General features: G+C 39.4%; 2 protein-coding genes across 7 annotated transcripts in view; both read right to left on the bottom strand.

The window, feature by feature from the left end:
- Positions 1-119: 119 nt before the first annotated feature.
- On the bottom strand, positions 120-13788 carry LOC118157982 (C-type lectin domain family 2 member D-like). 4 transcript variants are annotated; one of them, XM_035312541.1, is made up of 8 exons: positions 12800-13788; positions 11111-11179; positions 8384-8431; positions 7045-7099; positions 3104-3169; positions 2058-2200; positions 1290-1396; positions 120-730 (listed from the first exon to the last, which is right to left on the bottom strand). In XM_035312541.1, the coding sequence occupies exons 4-8, from the start codon at positions 7079-7081 to the stop codon at positions 541-543; spliced, it is 543 nt and encodes a 180-aa protein (XP_035168432.1). In that variant the 5' UTR covers positions 7082-7099; positions 8384-8431; positions 11111-11179; positions 12800-13788; the 3' UTR covers positions 120-540. The 4 variants fall into 4 exon arrangements, with proteins under 4 accessions (XP_035168432.1, XP_035168418.1, XP_035168442.1 ...); XM_035312527.1 differs by lacking the exon at positions 7045-7099 and having other exon boundaries at positions 7705-8431; XM_035312551.1 differs by lacking the exon at positions 3104-3169.
- An 873-nt stretch (positions 13789-14661) lies between these two features.
- The window catches only part of LOC118157830 (putative DBH-like monooxygenase protein 2), an 18519-nt gene continuing 14945 nt past the window's right edge, over positions 14662-18235 (bottom strand). For all 3 annotated transcript variants that reach the window (XM_035312326.1, XM_035312335.1, XM_035312350.1), the window contains one exon: positions 14662-17994. In XM_035312326.1, coding sequence (XP_035168217.1) covers positions 17755-17994 — 240 coding nt within the window. In that variant the 3' untranslated portion in view covers positions 14662-17754. The remainder of the gene's footprint in view (positions 17995-18235) is intronic.

Genomic DNA, 18235 nt, shown 5'->3' with positions numbered 1-18235 from the left:
TTTAGCCCCCCAGAGATCTGGTATCCAGTGCTGTTCTCTGGTAAGTCCTTGGTTAGGGTTTTCTGGTCATTTTTTTCTCCTGTCAATCTTGTCTATGACACATAGGGATGGGTGTGGTTGCACTTGTCTACGGGATCCAAAATATAAATATGTCTTAAACTTCACTTGCAGCTGCAGGGAAAGCCAGTGCATGGCAATGCTTCAATGTGCCTCCTTGTGCACAAGGAGGACTGTGGATGTAGAAGTGTATATGCATGTATCTATGAGAAACAGGATCTGTATGTGATCACACCTCTCACCAAGGCAGGACTCATCACCAAACAGTGGTTCCCTAAAAGTTAGGCATCTGATGTTAGCAAGTCATCCAGGTTCCTAATGTGTATATATCAAGGCTCTTCCAGAGGCTCATCCATCCAGTCTTTGACACCTCTCTTAGCAAAGAATGTGCTAAGCTTGGCAAGGTGTCTAGACAGAAAGGTGAGAGATTTCTTTGATTAGATATTTAAGCAGATAAAATGAGACAAATTCCATCTGCTGTTCCTACACAAAGGTGGGAGTGAAGTTCCGCATTGAATCTGTTTTTTGTGGCTCCTCTTCTGCCTTTTCTGAAATACTTGCACTTTTTTCACACATATTTTTTGTTGTTGAGGACTCATAGCGAGGTGCAGTTGACACTTGGCCAAAGCCAACAACAGTGCAGAAGTAGTCAGAAGGTCCTGTTATATTAAATCTGAACAGGGAGAAAAAGTCAGATTTAGTTTCATTCCTTTAGATGCAATGGCAGTGAATAGTATCATTTACATGAAAGACAGTGTGTCACCTCGCCTTGCAGCCTATATCTTTGTCAGTTGTAATGCAGACTGCCTCATTGGAGAGTGTCCCTCCCAGCTCCTTAATTTTTTCCCCCATCCTCAACAGAAGTATATGGACTATGCTCTCCCATGCAGAGACCTGTCTCTTCTTTGGTATGCTCCATTCAATGATGCTAAGATCACAGTCCCTTTTATATCTGCCTGGTGTATCCTTCCTCTCTTCACTGAACTCCATTTAGTCAGATACTTCCTTTGCCAGCAGAACTGTAGCTGTGTCCTTTCTTGCCATCCTGATCTGACATGCCTGATTCAGCCATGGACTCCCTTTGAATTGTCATTAGGATGTACTGTAGCAGCTGAATCTCAAGGAATCAGTATGCTTCAAAACCCTGATTTTGCTTGGACACGGTGTTGGCCCTGGAGCATTTGTGACAGTTTCCAGACATTCATCACAGTGATTTGCTGGAATAAGCTTACAGGTCTGTGCTGTGTTCTCTGCCGTTAATCCACTCCCACTTCTTGCTTTCTTTGTACTGGAGACCAAGTAAGTAGTAATGACCTGTGGACTGTGAAATAAGGTAATCCTAGAAAGGAAAAAGACCACAATGCTAATACTTCCAAATTACATTTTCTTCACTGGAGGTGTGCAGAAATTTTAGTACTAAATAGCCAACATAGAAAGAACGGTATGGATCTAGCTACACTATCTCTTTCTGCAGCTTCAGAGGCTGAATTATTTCATTCTTATTTAATCTCATCCCTCTTCCTGAGGCTTCTTAGAAACACACTAAATAAAATAATACACTCCTGATACTATTAAAGCTGTACATTGTACTTAGCCAGATGTGATACCTGGAGACACTTTTCTGTTCTGACTGTGATGGGAAGGCCTCATTGGTTTTTCTCAAAGTGATGCTTCTGACCAAAAATGTCTGTTTGACTTCTATGGTCTTGTTTTGCGTGCTACATCCCTTTAAGGCATATATCATGTAGGAAGAGAATTTGTTCCTTCCCATGGGAACGTGTTTGAGGAGGGAAGCTTCTAGATGCAAGACTTTAAGAGGGTAAGATGCCAAAATGCATATTACTGTGAAGGCTTTTTCTACCTTACAGAGGCACTTGGTGTATGTGAGTGTTTATAGGCCCCCCAGAGACATCTAACATAAGAAGACACCAGTAACCCACGAGATCTGTGGCATACAGGTCAAACAACCATAGAGGCAGCCCCATGGATTTAGATCTTACCAGTTCTTTCTTCTTATCAATGGTCACCAGTTCTGAGTACATGCCAGTACATTCATCATGGAAAGCTGTCCAGTTTTTTCCTTCTGTAGTTTGAGAAAAGAAGTAGCATTTTCTCCCATTTCTTTTCCAATGTTGGGGGCAATCTATAGAAGGGAAAAAGTGGAAAATTCCAAGTTCAAGCAAATAAAATGATCCCGTTACAAAAACAAACAAACAAACAAACAAACAAAAAAATTACAGCCAGAAAAGTACCCTTTTGGTTCTGTTCATAATTTTCAGCAGGCCGCCAGGGATCCCTGCCAATCTCTATAGCTAATACAAGCTAATTAGTCTCTATGCGTGAGTCAGAGAAGTAGGATCATGGATAACATTATCCAGTCTTTTAAAACTTTGCTCAGGAAGTAAAGAGAAAAGTTGCAAAAAGCAGCTTTCAGTTTTCAAACATATTATTTGCCCGTTTCAATATATGACAAAAGTGATGCTACTGAAAGAAAGAATATTTCTCCCTGTTGCTAGCAACAGAAGGACAGAGAATGAGACTTGGAAAAGGTGATAAGATTCAATCAGACAGTGTGATAGAGTTTTGTTAGTTACTCAACAGCCCTTAAACATCAAAAAGAAATTGCACTTAGTTAAAAGGTTAAGAATGGAGGGATATTTTAAAGCAATAAATACACTTTGTTCCAGCATGCTCACTACTACGCTCTGATACCAAAAGGACCATTGTATTAATGTCCATTCATCTAGCCACAGGCTCCTCTACACTAGCATGAAGGGAGTAAATCAGTTTTTCCTCCCTCTGAAGCAATAATATAGTGTTGAGCAAGAACTACTTTCAAAGATGAAAATATTGCTGTTTGGCCTTGAGAGCATATTCTCTGAGTTATTAATGACTTTTTTTTTGTGTGCGTGTGTGTGTGAGATTAGTATTTTTATTATTTTATTATTTTTATTATTTTTCCTCTGAACAAAAGCAAGAACCCCTCTTAAAAGGCAATCCAACAGGTACCTGGAAACTGCCGTTTGAACTACAGATGATTACCTTCCTTGTGCCTTATCATAGGTTATGGAGAATGTTTCTCTGTCCTGTGGGCTGCTTGTGGTTGGATGGTCTGGAAATAAGATGACAATTTCTGTACTGAATAGCTGACCATTTTGCCACAGAGTGTCAAAACTCTTCTAGACCTTTTTGATCCTCACTATCACTCCACAAAGAATATCTACTCCTCCCCTATTTTTCTCCTCCACTGAAAAAATGGTAGTACTATACTGTGGAGCAGATTTCCAAAGAGTGTTGCACCCTGGGACCAAAATGAGACAACAGTCTTCACTGTAGGTTTTAAAGCAGATACCCAAGCTGAAATAACCTTATTTTCACAGAATTAGTGGCTGAGATCCCATAGGACATGGTCCTTAGGGACAGGGGATCTGATCAGAGCTGGCAACTATTTAAGGATATTTTCTATAGAGAGCAAGAGCTCTCTATTCCCATATGCAATATAACAAGCAAGTAGGAAAACAGCATGGTTGAACAAGAACCTGCTGGCCAAACTTAGGCAAGAGAAGAAAATGCACAGACAGTGGAAAAAGGGCCATGTACCCTGCGAAGAGCACAGAAGTGCTGTCCAGATGTGCAGGGATGGGATCAGGAAAGACAAGGCACTGACAGAACTCAACTTGGTGAGGGATGCAAAAAATAACAAGAATGGGTTGTACAGGTACATTGGCTGCAAAAGAAAGTCTAAGGAGAGTGTACCAACTCTGAAAAATGAAAAGGGAGAACTGGTAACAACGGATGTGGAGAAGGAGGAGGTCCTTGACAAATTCTTTGCCTTGGTCTTCACCAGTGGTCAGGCTTCCCACCTATCTTGACTCCTCCAACCTCTAGGCAGGGGCTGGAGGACCAGAGTCCCTCCCACTGTAAGTGAAGAGCAAGTTAGTGACCTCCTGATGCAACTTAACAACTACAAAACAATAGGGCCTGATGTCATGCATCCCAGGGTCCTGAGGGAATTGGCTTATGTAGTTGCCAAGCCACTCTCCATCATATTTGAAAAATCACGGCAGTCAGGCAAAGTCCATGGTGCCAGGAAAAAGGGAAAGATCACTCCCATTTTTAAAAAGGGTAGAAAGGAACACTAGGGGAACTACAGTCAGGTGAGCCTCACCTCTCTGCCTGGCAAGATCATGGAATGAGTCCTCTTGGAGTCAATGTTAAGGCACATGCAGGACAAGGAGATGATCCGGGACAGCCAGCATGGCTTCACCAAGGGCAAACCATGCCTGACCAATCTGGTGGCCTTCTATGATGGAGAGACTGCATCAGTCAACAAGGGAAGACTGACTGTTGCCATCTACTTGGACTTCTATAAGGCCTTTAATGCGGTCCCACACAACATCCTAATCTCTACATTGGAAATATATGGATTTGAAGGGTGGACCATTTGGTGGATAAGGAATTGGCTTGACGGCCACACCCAGAAAATCAATGGCTCTGTGTCCAGGTGGACAGGAGGGCAGTGATGAGCAGTGTCCCTCAGGGGTCTGTCTTGGAACCGGTGCTTTTCAATATCTTCATTAATGATGTAGACGATGGGATTGATTGCACCCTCGACAATTTTGCAGATGACACCAAGCTGAGTGGTACAGTTGATACAACAGAAGGAAGAGATGCCATCCAAAGGGACCTGGACAGGCTGGAAAAGTGGGGCCGTGTGAACCTAATGAGGTTCAACAAGTCCAAGTGCAAGGTGCTACACCTGGGCCAGGGCAATCCCAGACATGAGGACAGACTGGGAGAAGCACTTATTGAGAGCAGCCCTGTGGAGAGAGACTTGGGGGTTCTGGTGGACAAAAAGCTCGACATGAGCCAGCAGTGAGCACTTGCAGCCCAGAAGGCCAACTGCGTCCTGGGCTGCATCAACAGAGGAGTGACCAGTAGGTCAAGGGAGGTGATTGTCCCCCTCTACTCTGCCCTTGTGATGCCCCATTTGGAGTACTGCATCCAGGTGTGGGGCCCCCAGCACCAGAAGGATGTAGACCTGTTAGAGCAAGTCCAGAGGAGGGCTACAAAGATGATCAGAGGGCTGGAGCACCTCTTCTCTGAAGAATGGCTGAGAAAGCTGGAGATGTTCAGCCTGGAGAAGAGAAGGCTCTGGGAAGACCTCCTTGCAGCCTTTCAATACCTAAGGGAGTCTTATAAAAAGATGGAGAAGGACTCTTTACTTGTGTAGATAATGATTGGACAAGAGGCAATAGTCTTAAACTAAAAGAGGACAGATTTAGACTACACATAAGGAGGAAATTCTTCACTGTAAGGGCAATGAGACACTGGAACAGGTTGCCAAGAGAAGTTGTGGATGCCCCATCCCTGGAGGTGTTCAAGACCATATTGGATGGGGCCCTGGGTAACCTGACCTAGTGGGTGCCTGTCTATGGCAGGGGCATTAGACTTAGATGAAGGTCCCTTCCAACCCAAGCCACTCTATGATTCTATGATTATTTTCCCTGTTTCTTATGACATAGTGGCTGTGAGGGATTTGTGCACCATGGCAGGCTTCTGACTCCAAAAAAAAGGGACTTTGGAGAGAGGCTTACAACTTCATTTTTATTATTTGATGACTAGCTGGACTGTATGACTATCACAGAGAAAAAGGAAAAAAAAATCTGCGAGGGTGAAAAAAGTGGTTTTGAGGCCTCAGATGAGCTAAAGTTATGCTTTACTAAAGCTTATGTTTACTAGAGCAGGTCATGTGTTTTTATATATTTTTCAAGTCTTCTCAAGCCTTTGGTTTTCTAGTTTTAGGAACTTCCCCAAGAGTTTAGATCTTGAAAGGAGTGAGTTCAGGGATCACTCACTATTAACAGGATTGAGGAGGATTCTGCTCTTCCAGCTGGCTCTGTGTAGCAATTACTAAATCTAGATACTGTCCAAGCTTCTTTGCTTGGGAAAACTCAGCTGTACATCAGAGAATCAGAATCACTGAATCATTTCAGTTGGAAAAGACCTCTAAGATCATCAAGTCCAACTGTTAACCTAGCACTAAACCATGTCCCTAAGTGCCATGTCTACACATCTTTTACATACCTCCAGGATGGTGATTCAGCTACTTAACTGGGCAGCCTGTTCCAATGTTTCACAACACTTGCAGTGAAAAAAATTTTCTAATATACAGCCTAAACCTCTCCTGGCACAATCTGAGGCCATTTCCTCTTGTCCTATCACTTGTTGCTTGGGAGAAGAGACCGACCCCTACCCTGTTACAACCTCCTTTGAGGTAGTTGTAGAGAGAGACAAGGTTTCCCCCGAGCCTCCTTTTCCCTAGGCTGAACAACCCCAGCTCCCTCAGCTGCTCCTCCTAAGACTTGTTCTCTAGACCCTTCACCAGCTTCGTTGTCCTTCTCTGGACACTCTCCAGCACCTCAAAGTCCATCTTGTAGTGAGGAGCCCAAAACTGAATGCGCTACTCAAGGTACAGCCTCACCAGAGTTGAGTACAGGTGGACAATCACTTCCATAGTCCTGCTTGCCACGCTGTTTTTGATACAAGCCAGGATGCTCTTGACATTTTTGGCCTCCCAAACACACTGCTGGCTCACATTCAGCTAGCTGTTGACCAATACTCCCAGGTCCTTCTCTGCCAGGCAGCTTTCCAGTCACTTGTGTAAAAATACAATGGCCCCTGCCATGAGCAGCTGTTTTTAGTTCAGCTGACTGGGAGTTACTGAATTGTCTAGAACAAAGTTTAAAGAGGCATTTTTGAGGTTATTTGGAGTTGAACAAAAATATATATTAATAACTACAGTAAAGAAACTATAGACTAAGTATTATAGTGGTGGAATTATTATACTTGAAACCAGAATCAATAAATTCACTGAAAACAGACAAACAAAAAATAAAATAAAATAAAATAAAATAAAATAAAATAAAATGAGAAAAAAGATTGGATTCAAGAGAATCTCTCAAGAGAGTTCTGACAAACTTGTACCAGAACTGCACAGTTCACGCTGTTCGTGGTTCAGCATGGTATGCAGGCTTCATACCTGAGACAAACAGTAAAAGAAACAAAATATTAAAAGAAAGAACTTCATTTATCAGCAGTAAACTCCAAAATAAGATGAGAGAAAAGAAGTGGGGTGGCATTTAGATTATGTAAAGTGCAAACAATTTCCTTTAAACTCCCTAAAACTCAGGAACCTCTTTCAAATATACTTTCATTCATATTCAGTTACACATTTCTGGTGTTATAGACATCCTAGTGACCATATACAAGATCATCTCTGAAATATTCTCATGGGTAACCACCATAATATCATTATTATTTCATTTTTACTTTCTTTTTTTTTCAACATATTTGTATTTATTTATTTGTTTAATTTGATTTGATTTATTTCTTGAACATTGTATGTTTTGATGATTGTACTTCAGATTTTTTTTTCTTTTGGTATTTTTCTTTTGAAAACATAGAATGGAAAACCGTTCAACTCCTTTACAGATTTCTCTTATGACCATGGTTTGTCAACAATTACTGTCCTGAACCATCAAACTAGTCTTCTGCCTCTACTGGTTTTACTCATCATGATTGAGATGTTATTCTTTGGGTGAGCCACAAATAATTTGCAGTTATGACATTTTTAGCTGAACTTACACAGGAGTGTCAGCCCCACCCCTAAGACCAGTAGGAGGATTATCACAGCAGTCAATATTCCAACGTGTTCTGGAACAACAGTTTTTACCAACAGAGATAAAAAATAAGGATTAGGAAAACAACTGTGGTAGGACCTTTCATCATCATTCAAAGATGCCCTTTCCAGGCTCATATTGAGACAACTCTTTCAAGTTAGTCAAAGTTTTTCCCTCTGATGTTTGTTCTTCTTGTGCATATCTGTTATTTCTTTTTTTTCTTTCCCATCATAGGTATTCAACTGAACCCTTCTGATACTGCCTAGAATACTACGTTAAATTCTACTGTACCTGATGCTAGAGTTCAGTGTTCTCTGGCATCCTTACCTGGCCTCTCAAAATATTAATGAAGGAAAATCCAATCAGCCTATCAGATAAAGGTCCTGCCATATCATTTTTTCAGAAGAGTTGAACTGTCTCATCTTTATACTTTGACAATTGTTTATGTATTTTTGGTTTTGGATTTACTTCAAGGAGATCCTTGCATCAGTCATTACACTGCCAACTCAGTGGGTACTGCAGAGCACAGGCAGCTTCAGGAGGGTCAAATGATATGTTTGGAAGCTGACTAAACTGAATTAAAGGGTAAAGGAGAGCTTTCCATCGCTTCCCAATTCACGTATCTGCTAGAGTATTTTACTTACCCCTTCTGTTGTCTTTGAAGTTTGTGATGTCCGTTTGACCACTGGGAACTGTAGAACAAATGTAGGTTATTCCTTATATCATCCCTAGATCTTTAAAGTAAATAGTTTTATGTAAAGGAGGAGACCAACCAGAATCTTCACCCTAATTGCAGTCAATACTTGGTCTGTTTTGCCTGATAACCTCATTTTCACGCCTATGTATTCATTACTAGTTGAATTAGTGAAGTATTAAAAAGCTTTCACATTTAATACAGAATTAAACTAAACTGCTTTTAAAACAGTCTTTGAAAAAGAATCAGCAGCCCCAGAGTGAAATAATGGATCCAGGTAAATTCAAAGAGGCCAAACTGAAGGTGCAGAAGCAGTTTTGGATGCCAGAAGTGGATAAATTGGTCAATTACTATTATGGGAGTTATTGGAGGGGGCGTGTGCCCAGGCAGAATTGGCTGTACCTCACTGTCAATCACCTCTGTTTCTATTCGTTCCTGCTGGGCAAAGAGGGTGAGTTGTAAACTTGGTAGTTGCTTTTCTGCTGTATCCCATGATCTTTTTGATGTGGTTTATCTTTCATGTGGACTTTTTTTTTAAAGCTGACAGCTGGTTTTATTTGTTTGTTTTTACTTTTAGGAATCCCTTTAGCTCTGGCTCAGCATGTAGATCAGTCCTTATAGGCACTTAGGTGAAATTTAAGCCACATGTCTGAGTCACAGCTGGACTTGATTATCTTAGTATTCTTTTCCAACTCAAGTGATTCTATGATTCTATATGCTAGAAGCCTAAGAAATAAGATGAGAAGACCTAAAATGACCAGCCCTAGACTAAAACACCCAGGCCTCAGGCACCAAAGAATGTGTGCTTTGTGTCACCTGAGATGGCCTCAAATATCAGATAACTGTACATACCTGGAAGATGTTACAAAACCTACATAAGATCTGTGGTCTTCTAGATCTGCCTACTAAAGGCAGACAGAATGTGCTAATACTTCCCAGGTGATTCTGGACACCTGTGGTTTGTTATTTGAAGAGCACCCCAATATGTATATGGGAAAGTGGATAGAAGGAAAAGAGACAGCATAGTACTAGACTACAAAAGAAAAATACAGTGCTAACAGATAAAATAAGGGAGCTACATAAAGGAAAGGGCACTTATAAAAAGGAAGTTGAAAAGTGCTGCTAGAAGAGAATAAAATTCATACAGGCAGAGCATATATTATTAAGGATAACATCCTGGCAGCATGTGGACAATATAAGACACTTACTAAGAATGATCTGGGAACAGATAAAAGGAAGCAGACAAGGCTATTAGAAACAGATGGTAAACTTTACAAAGCTGTAAACACCAAATGAAAGAAAGTATCACAAATGGTGGGAATCATATATAAAAATAATTAGATGGCTAAGAACTTGAGAAGCAAAAACCATCAGAATTACCACTCAACCTGTCTTTAAACACAATGAGAGAAGGTAACTTTTTGGAGCTTTGTAGGCCAGTGGATTGTATGGTATTCATGGAGTATTCAGAAGATAAGACTATAACAGAGAAGCTAAATTAATCCTTTTTATCAGGGTTGACTGAATAAGAACAGGGTGGACCTCGCATTTCAGGACAGTTTGTGTGAAGTTTCTTGAATATGGCCCAAATACACAAATGGGTGCAGTGAAAAAATCCAAGACAAGTTAGGTGTGAGACAGCTGGATTACTAATTCATAATTGTAATTCCTCTCTTAAAACTACCTTTACACCCAGAAATTAGAAGGTAACACATCTAATGTGAGCTAAACCCACAAATAAATAAATAAATAAAAAGCTAGAGTAGATCTGTGAACTTCAGCTGATCACACAATAACAGAATAATTTAGGTGGATCTTTTCAGATCACCTATTGCAACTCCCTAGCTCAAGCAGGTTCAGGTAGAGCTGGTTGCTCAGGACTGTGAGGTCAGGTTTTGACTATTTCCACAGATGGAGACTCCACAATCTCTTTCTGGGAAACCTGTTCCACTGTTTGACCACCCTCAGAGTAAGGAAATATTTTCCTTTGTTCTGAGACTGTACCAGGGAACCTAGTGGGTACTATAATATGGTACCCACTATAAAATCCTGAATATCATGGAGACCTTGGATTGGGTTTAGCTGCTTACTGTCTCTTTCAGGGAGCATTAGCTGAAATAGTAGGCCAGCTCAGAATAGACAAATGCAGCTGGTTCTTCATTGCATATCTAAAAGAACTGTGGATCTCCTTGTCAAAGGATGTTATAGAAATCAGGGCTGTGTATAGAATCAAGGGGAGATTGGGCAAGTTCATCAAAGAGAAATCCACCAATGGTAAGCAAATAGAAACACATCTGCCTCAGGAAGTCCTTGAGTAGTTGGATGCATGTGAAAATTATTACAGGAAGATAGCATATATGCCTACCCTCTTCTTACTGATCAGTAGTTGTACACTTTTGACTGCCATTGCAGATAGAGGTTGGGCGATGTGATTTCTTGATACTGCCTATAAATCTTGTGTTCCTATGCCAGTGAATCCAACAAGTGTTTAGTTGCATATAATACAACACATCAGCTGCTCCTTACTTTGGCTACATAAAGCAGTCAGGTGTATATTCCTGTCTCCATGTGGTCCCATGTGGTTTTATATTACTTCATCTCTTGAAAACAAGGAATGGACTCCTCTCTTCACATTGTTTAAATTCAATATTGGTTTAGCAGACAGCTGAAAACTCACCAGATGATGCACAGCTAGCTACAGCACTTGTGTCTAGGGATTGCACGTTCAGTTCTGCATATGTAGAATCTAAAAGCAGGCAAAAATAATGGGGAACAGAAAAGAAGAGAAACAATTTAAATGTAATAAAAATAACTGCGATTATGAGAAATTATAAACACATGGCAGCAACTGATGCAATTCATGTGACTGTTTAATGAATCAGACCTGAAAGCTACAGTTCATACTGAATTTGAAGGTGTTACTTATTAACAAGATGGTGAGGAAAAGTTGAGAACTACTCCAACATCTGCAGATAATAAATGGAAGAAGGCAGGTGGGGAAGGAAGGAAGAGTAGGAACATGTTAAAATAAGGTAGAAAAGAACAAATGATGTTGCAATTTTATAAAACATTCAAAATCATCCTGATATGCAGAACTGAGCTCCATTGTTTATATCAGCATACAGAATTAATATATTCTATGATTGTAAGTGCATTCTTCTGCTTATAGAATTAATTTTATTCCTTTGAGATTAATACATTTGATCCCAGGATCTGTCATAGTGAAAATAGCAAACCAGAGGGAAAAGAATAGAGAAGACAGTTTCTAAGCTCCTTTGTGTAAGATATTTATACTCACTGGGAGATACAGTGCATAAATTAAACGAGCATTTACAGGAAAATAGTTCATAGGGGATTTCCAGAAAGAAATATAAAACTGCTACTTAAACTGTGTAAAAGTTGTAAGCAGGAGAACATGTATTAAATTATAAGTAAAATGAAACTTTCAATCAAGTGTCTTCTATTGTGGTTGTGTGTCAATCTAGCTGTGAGTTAATCATTTGAAAGTGGTGATGGGAACACTGTTTCTTGGGGCATTAGAAACTCCAGCCACCTCAAAGTAGATGCCAAGGGATTACACTTTATGCAAAATTCAGGTGCAGGGTGGCAAGAATTAGGTACTACTATTCCTATCCAAGAGATAGTAATGTTAAACAGAGAAAGAGGAAAAAAAAAAAAAAAAAAAGAAAGAAAGAAAGAAAAAGAAATACGGAGATGAAGCCTATAATGTCTATCATTTTAGGATGTGATTTTATGCAGATGTGGCAAAAACAGTGCAAAAATTTACATAATAATTGTTACTGCTAAGTTAAGATTTAGGTAAGAATTTTGCAAAATCATTGTACTAAAGCAAACCAAATCTGTTCATGAAATATTTTATGCTTGATTTATTAAACAAGCAGCATGCACTGGCAAGACCAGGAGGGAAAAAATCCAAAACTATGCTTGCTATGTTCAGCAAGCAGCATTGTACTATGCATGAGACTGCTTCAAACAATGGAAACATTAGGAACTCAACCCTCTGATTAGTTTGCTGTAAGAATCAGAGTATGCTACATAAGAACAGACCTGGATCAGGATTGAATAACATTCAGCTGTGGAGTAAAATTTTTTAAATTGGACCTCTTAATACCACAAAAGAAACTCCGCTTCATATTTGCACCTTGACAAATGAGAAGTAGACCTTACAACAATTCCAGTTATTCTGGTTAAAAAATAAACTAAAAATTGACCCCACCTGCAAATTTTTCACAGTTTTGCCCTCTATATTTCCTTCACCCCCTTTGGGGCTTGGTGCCACCCTCTTTCAAAATATCTGTGAGGGAGGTTGAAGAAAACAAAACTCAGTGCAGACTGATTGGCCTACCTTGGACATTGATGTCCTTCTGTAGCCTAGGCCTGCTTGATTCAGTCAAGTTCAAGTCAGCATAGATGAGATTTTCTGACATTCTTATTTCCACTTCTTTTTCTCCTTTGTGGCTGTTGAAAAGTTATCTGCTGTAACGGGCTTGTAACTTCCCTCCTCTGCTTCCTAAAGAGGAAGTTCTTTCTTCCTTCTGTCATACAGAAACCAGTAATGATAGGGGAAGTTCGATTCTAACTGATCTTTTCATAGCAGCATATTAAGGGTAAAGTTGCAGCCTCAATATGACAACCTTTGTCTAGAAGGGGTTCTGGCATTGTTAGTATTTTCAAATTCTAATTTTTCCCCTTGTATTTTGAAAAGACAGACTTTGATAGATAAAATGGGAAGGAGAAAAACAGAACAGATTCAGAAGTGAGGTCTGAGAAGCAGAGTAAAGCTCTCAGTGTGGACCTGCAGCACATCATAGGGATCAACCCTGAGTTGTTCAGGAGGCAGTGCTCGTAAAAGCAGACATCTGAAAGTATGATATATTTGTTCCTGATCTGTAGAGAAATGTATTCAATACTGCTAAAAGAGGACCCTGCCACACTTCAGCGTTTTGTCATGTGGCTGCAGCTTTTTAAAGCCAGAAACTTCTGAATTCCACTGTCCTGAGGAATGTGGGTTTTATGCAGCTCACCAACATGTTCATCCCCTCTGTGGGTAACTTCTGATGGCAAATTGGGATTCCTGAAGTGGGATGGCTCCAGTATGTTTCAGGAAGGGCCAAGGGTGGTTAATTTGCAAAGGCAGCAACTAGAAAAGTTTAGCCTAAACACAACAATCCCCTGACTTTCCAAGTTTTTAATCCCCACATGACTGATGCTTTCTTAGAACAGAAGATGGCAGTTATGTGGACTTTGTGCTGTGAATCACTTTTAAAGGGAATGCTCATATCAGCAATTAGCAATTGAAAATGCCAGATTTACTATCATGCCCTGAAGGCAAATTAATCTGCGGGGGAGGGGGGGGGGGGATACAACGATTTTATTTGGGATATGACTCTGGATGTCCGGATGGTTCTCTTGGAATCTTTTGGAATCTGGGATTCTCCTCACGAGTTTGTCTTCAAAGCAAATCATTTTCTTTCTGCCCATGCTTCAGCTTTAGGTAAGATAATTACTAGCTATTAAATATTCATCAGCCCAATGAAGAAGGAATCCACACTGCTTAGTTATCCCTCTATGTTGCTTGCTTTTAAAGTCAAAAAGTGTTTTTACCTGGTATACTAATTATTGTCAAAATAAGCAAAGGCTCTGCCTTGGGTAGCATAGGGAGAGAAATTGTTGGAAACTTCCAGTATGAAACTTGAAATTTGTAAGAGTCAATATGGTGACTAAAACTGTAATTCTGAACTTTGTGCCAGAGGAGATGTTGTCATGGAATGTCTGCGTATACCTGACTTGTAGGATGAAATACATACCATACTCACAGCCAAAAAGCGATGCCACCAGAGAGCTACCATGGGTAGAGATTTCTGAAGAGTCAGGGAATCAAACCAGCTAATGATAGCTGCTCCTGGTGACAACCAGTACTTCACCAGAACTGTCTGAGCAAACCTGGGCAACTGATAGTGGCTTATATAATAACAAGACCTACATAATATAAAAAAAGTGCACAAATCTGTGATCCTTCCCCTAACACATCAGAGATAACATCAACCACAGTATGCACTCTCTCATAAAAAGAAAGCATTAATTACGATTCTTTCTGATGTCAACTTGAACTCTACTTTTGGACATGAGGAAGAGAGGACCTGATGGCAGGTTGTGCCAGTATAAGAAGAGGGTCTTACACGTAATTACATATGAATATATACCATGAAAAGATTTCTTCTGGTAGTCTTGCTCTTGCCATGGTTATAAAAGAAAAAACATAAAGAGGACTGTGAAAGACATGGTACAAAGAGAATGGATCAAAGAGAGAGATTTGTTTTCATGATGGGTTGTCACACAGCTTGTGAATTATGGTAAACTCTAGAAAAGTTACTAAACCAAGCAGAGGAAGTATGTGTTCTTCTGATTTCTTGTGGTCTGGCCTGTTCTTCCTGTTCAGATTTCTTTGGCTGTGATGGAGCTAATGTTCTTTGTAGCTACCTGTGTCATTCTGTGTTTCAGATTTGTGGCTAAAACACAAATTGGCGTCACACCAAGGTTTTAGCCATGTCTGACCAGTGCTTGCACAGCCTGAAGGCCTTCTCTGTTTCTCTCTGTGCCCTACAAGTGAGGAGTCTGGGGGTGGGCAAAAACTGGGAGGGGGCACATCTGGAACAACTGACCCAAAATGATCAAAGATATATTCCATATCTTCTGATGCTGTGCTCAGCAATAAAATTTGGAGGGGGAAGTTTTTCCAAAGTAACTATGGCTTGAAGACTCGTTAAGCATCAGTCTGCTGGTGGAAGGTGGACAGTGATTACCTTTGCATCACTTGTTTTTGTTGTTGCTGTTTTGTTTTTCTTCACTTGTTTAACTGTTTTTATCTTGGTCCACAAGTTTTTCTCACTTTTACCCTTCCTATTCTCTCCTCCATCCCACTGATGGGAGGAGTGACCAAGGATCTGGTATGTGCTTATGTGCTAGCTGGGGTTAACTGACCACAATTCCTTATGTGCTTTACTGCATTACCTGTTTGCATTGTTATCATTATTTATTTATTTATTTATTTTTCCTTTGAAGGACCTCTGTTTTACTTGCAGCTGAAGAACTTGTACTGTTTGAATGTCATCTGTTAACTTGACCTATCAGTACAGAAAAATGGCTTCAGGAAATGTGGGTACAGTTCAGAGACCAATGGAACTTTGAACCAGAAATCTGAAAAACATTTAAAATTTATTCTTGATGTTGTTCTCCTCTACCGCCAGTCGTGGTCTCAGGAGCATAAACCTGTCTGAACCTACTGCAGATGCAATGGCATCTTGAAATACGGTTTACAGATGCCAAAACATGGTCAGGCCATTTTACATGATTTTGGGTTCCTATGCATGCTGTCAAGCTGTTGCAGTCTTCTCTAGGTCATCCCAGCATACACCTTCAGTCTACTGAAACTGAGGAGCTTAGCCTACTGAAACTGAGGAGCTTACTGTTTGGCCATTAAATCTTTCAGATTCATTCATCTATTGGTGCACTGAAAAAGTTAGTCTGCTTACTGTGAAGTCATTCATGTACGTGACTTCATGTTGAACTACCAATGCCAATGTACAAATGAGTAAATGAGTAAGAAGTCATGCAAAACAACCCAATGCATTTGACCTCTGTCCTTTAGTTTGATGTGTCTCATTCTTCAGATCAGATGCTCATTTTCTCCTTAATTCATAAGCTCATGTAAACTTTTTCAGAAACATGCAAGAAAAGGAAAAGGTTGAATAAAGTCAAATATTATGGCTATATTGTTTTCTGTTTTATTTCTCTCTTTTTACTTTAAAGCTTTTTTTTTTTTTTTTTTTTTTTAAGGAACTAAAAACTGTGGGAAATTACTCACGGAAATGGTGCTTTTGAAATTCTGCCTCACAACAAGAAATATAATTGCATGTAAAAAGGGAAATTATTGTTATCAGAAAAAGATGGTTTAGAAGGATTTGGCAAATATATCATTCTTCTGCTACACTTCACATCACGCTATTTGACATCTTTATGGAAAATTTTTGCCTGTAAAAGCTTCCAGCAGAACTCCAAGTCCAGTGTTGATATGCTACAGATACCACACTGCAGCAGGTCTCACTTAGGTTTAAAATGATGTTTTTGCCTTCCATAGTAGAACATTTGAGTTGTCAATAAAAGGTCTATGTTCTGGATGATGGTCTGTCCCAGGATATACTATGCAACAAAAACAAAACAACCTTTACTTCATATGGTTCAGAAGTCAGTTTCACCTCCTTTCCACTTAAACATTATATATAGAAAACTCTTCTTTTATCCAAAAGATTTCTACTGATAAAATAACTTTTAGGAAAAACTAGAAATGAGAATATCTGCTCTTCACTTTTCCCAGTAATATATTTTTTTTCCTTTTTTTTTTTTTTCTTTTAATAATATTTTATATGAATGTATTTTGGTTTGTGAAGAATATTTTCATGATATTTGTTTGAGGAGTCCCAGCCTGCTTTGTAGAATATCATGACAGGGTTGAAGTTGGAGAAGTGCTAAATTTAATTTCAGAATCACAATTCCTTAGGTGTCACACTGCAAGGAAATATCTATGTACAGTTAGAAAGGAAAACAGGAAAACTTCAGCATGATAGAATAACCATTACGCTTGCATATATTTAATGTCAAAACATGGGATTCTTGAGGTGTTCTATATCTTCACATTTTGATGATGTTTCAGGTCTATTATTCAATAAACACCCAGCCATTGCCTTATTATCACCTGGCAATCAGTAGATAAATTCCCTGACACGCAGTCATTGCAATATATACGTTATTGCTGGATATGGCACAACTGGCTTTAGATTCAAATATATTACTTGGATTATTAATTAAAATGTTTTAATAGCTAAGGAGCCTAGTTTTCTGTACTGACCTAAGTGCAGGTTGTGAGTATATAACTAGAGATTGGATAACAATTACTGAAATATCTGTGAGCAAATATACATCATAACCCATCTATGAAAGCTCTGCATTTAATAATTAATCACCAGCTATTCAAGAAATGACATCATATTCCTGTCTTTACTGCATTATAGTACTTTTTTTTTTTTTTTTTTGATTTAGAACAAACTACAATAGAAAGTATTTTTCAGGAAAATAAAATAAATGCCAATACACACAGAACCTATTTCTTCCAAAGGGAGAGAATACTCTATTATTTAGGTATCTTCTCATGTTCACAATGGGGCCAGAATACTCTGATACCAGGTGGTCACACTTGTAGTGACTTCTTCATCAGGCCAGTGATCTGTTCTAGTATTCTGGTCCTCACTTCCTATACTCAGAGGAAAAGATAATCCATGCAAATAACAGCTGTGTGAGAAAAAGAAGAGGAAGCGAAACAGTTTCTTTGGTGGTTGACGATTCAAAATTGTGTACTGCGGCCAAACGAAGGTTTGCAGTAGCTCTAAAATCTGACAGTGTCAGTTGTGCAGAAATATTGTGACAGAGAGCCTGCTCTGGAATATGAATGTCTCTGATGAGACCACTCTCATTTTTCTGGATTTCCTGGGGATGGAAGGAAAGAGGCAAGATAAAATTATATTTTCTCTGCCTAAATAAGTTGGGAGCCACAAGAATTCAGAGATAACACTTTAAGTTTTAGATATGTTTTAGTCAATTCTCTTGAGTAATGAGTAACTAGTCATCTCAGAAAAAATCATGAGACAGAAGAGAAACCCTCTAAGACAGGAGAAGATGGATTTTACATCCTTTCTCAGTTTATGAGATTCCCCCTCCTTCCCTCCTC

Source organism: Oxyura jamaicensis, chromosome 1, assembly GCF_011077185.1.
Source record: "Oxyura jamaicensis isolate SHBP4307 breed ruddy duck chromosome 1, BPBGC_Ojam_1.0, whole genome shotgun sequence".
Taxonomy (NCBI): Eukaryota; Metazoa; Chordata; class Aves; order Anseriformes; family Anatidae; genus Oxyura; species Oxyura jamaicensis.
The sequence above is the reverse complement of the archived record's forward strand: the minus strand, read 5'-3'. Positions and strand labels throughout refer to the sequence as shown.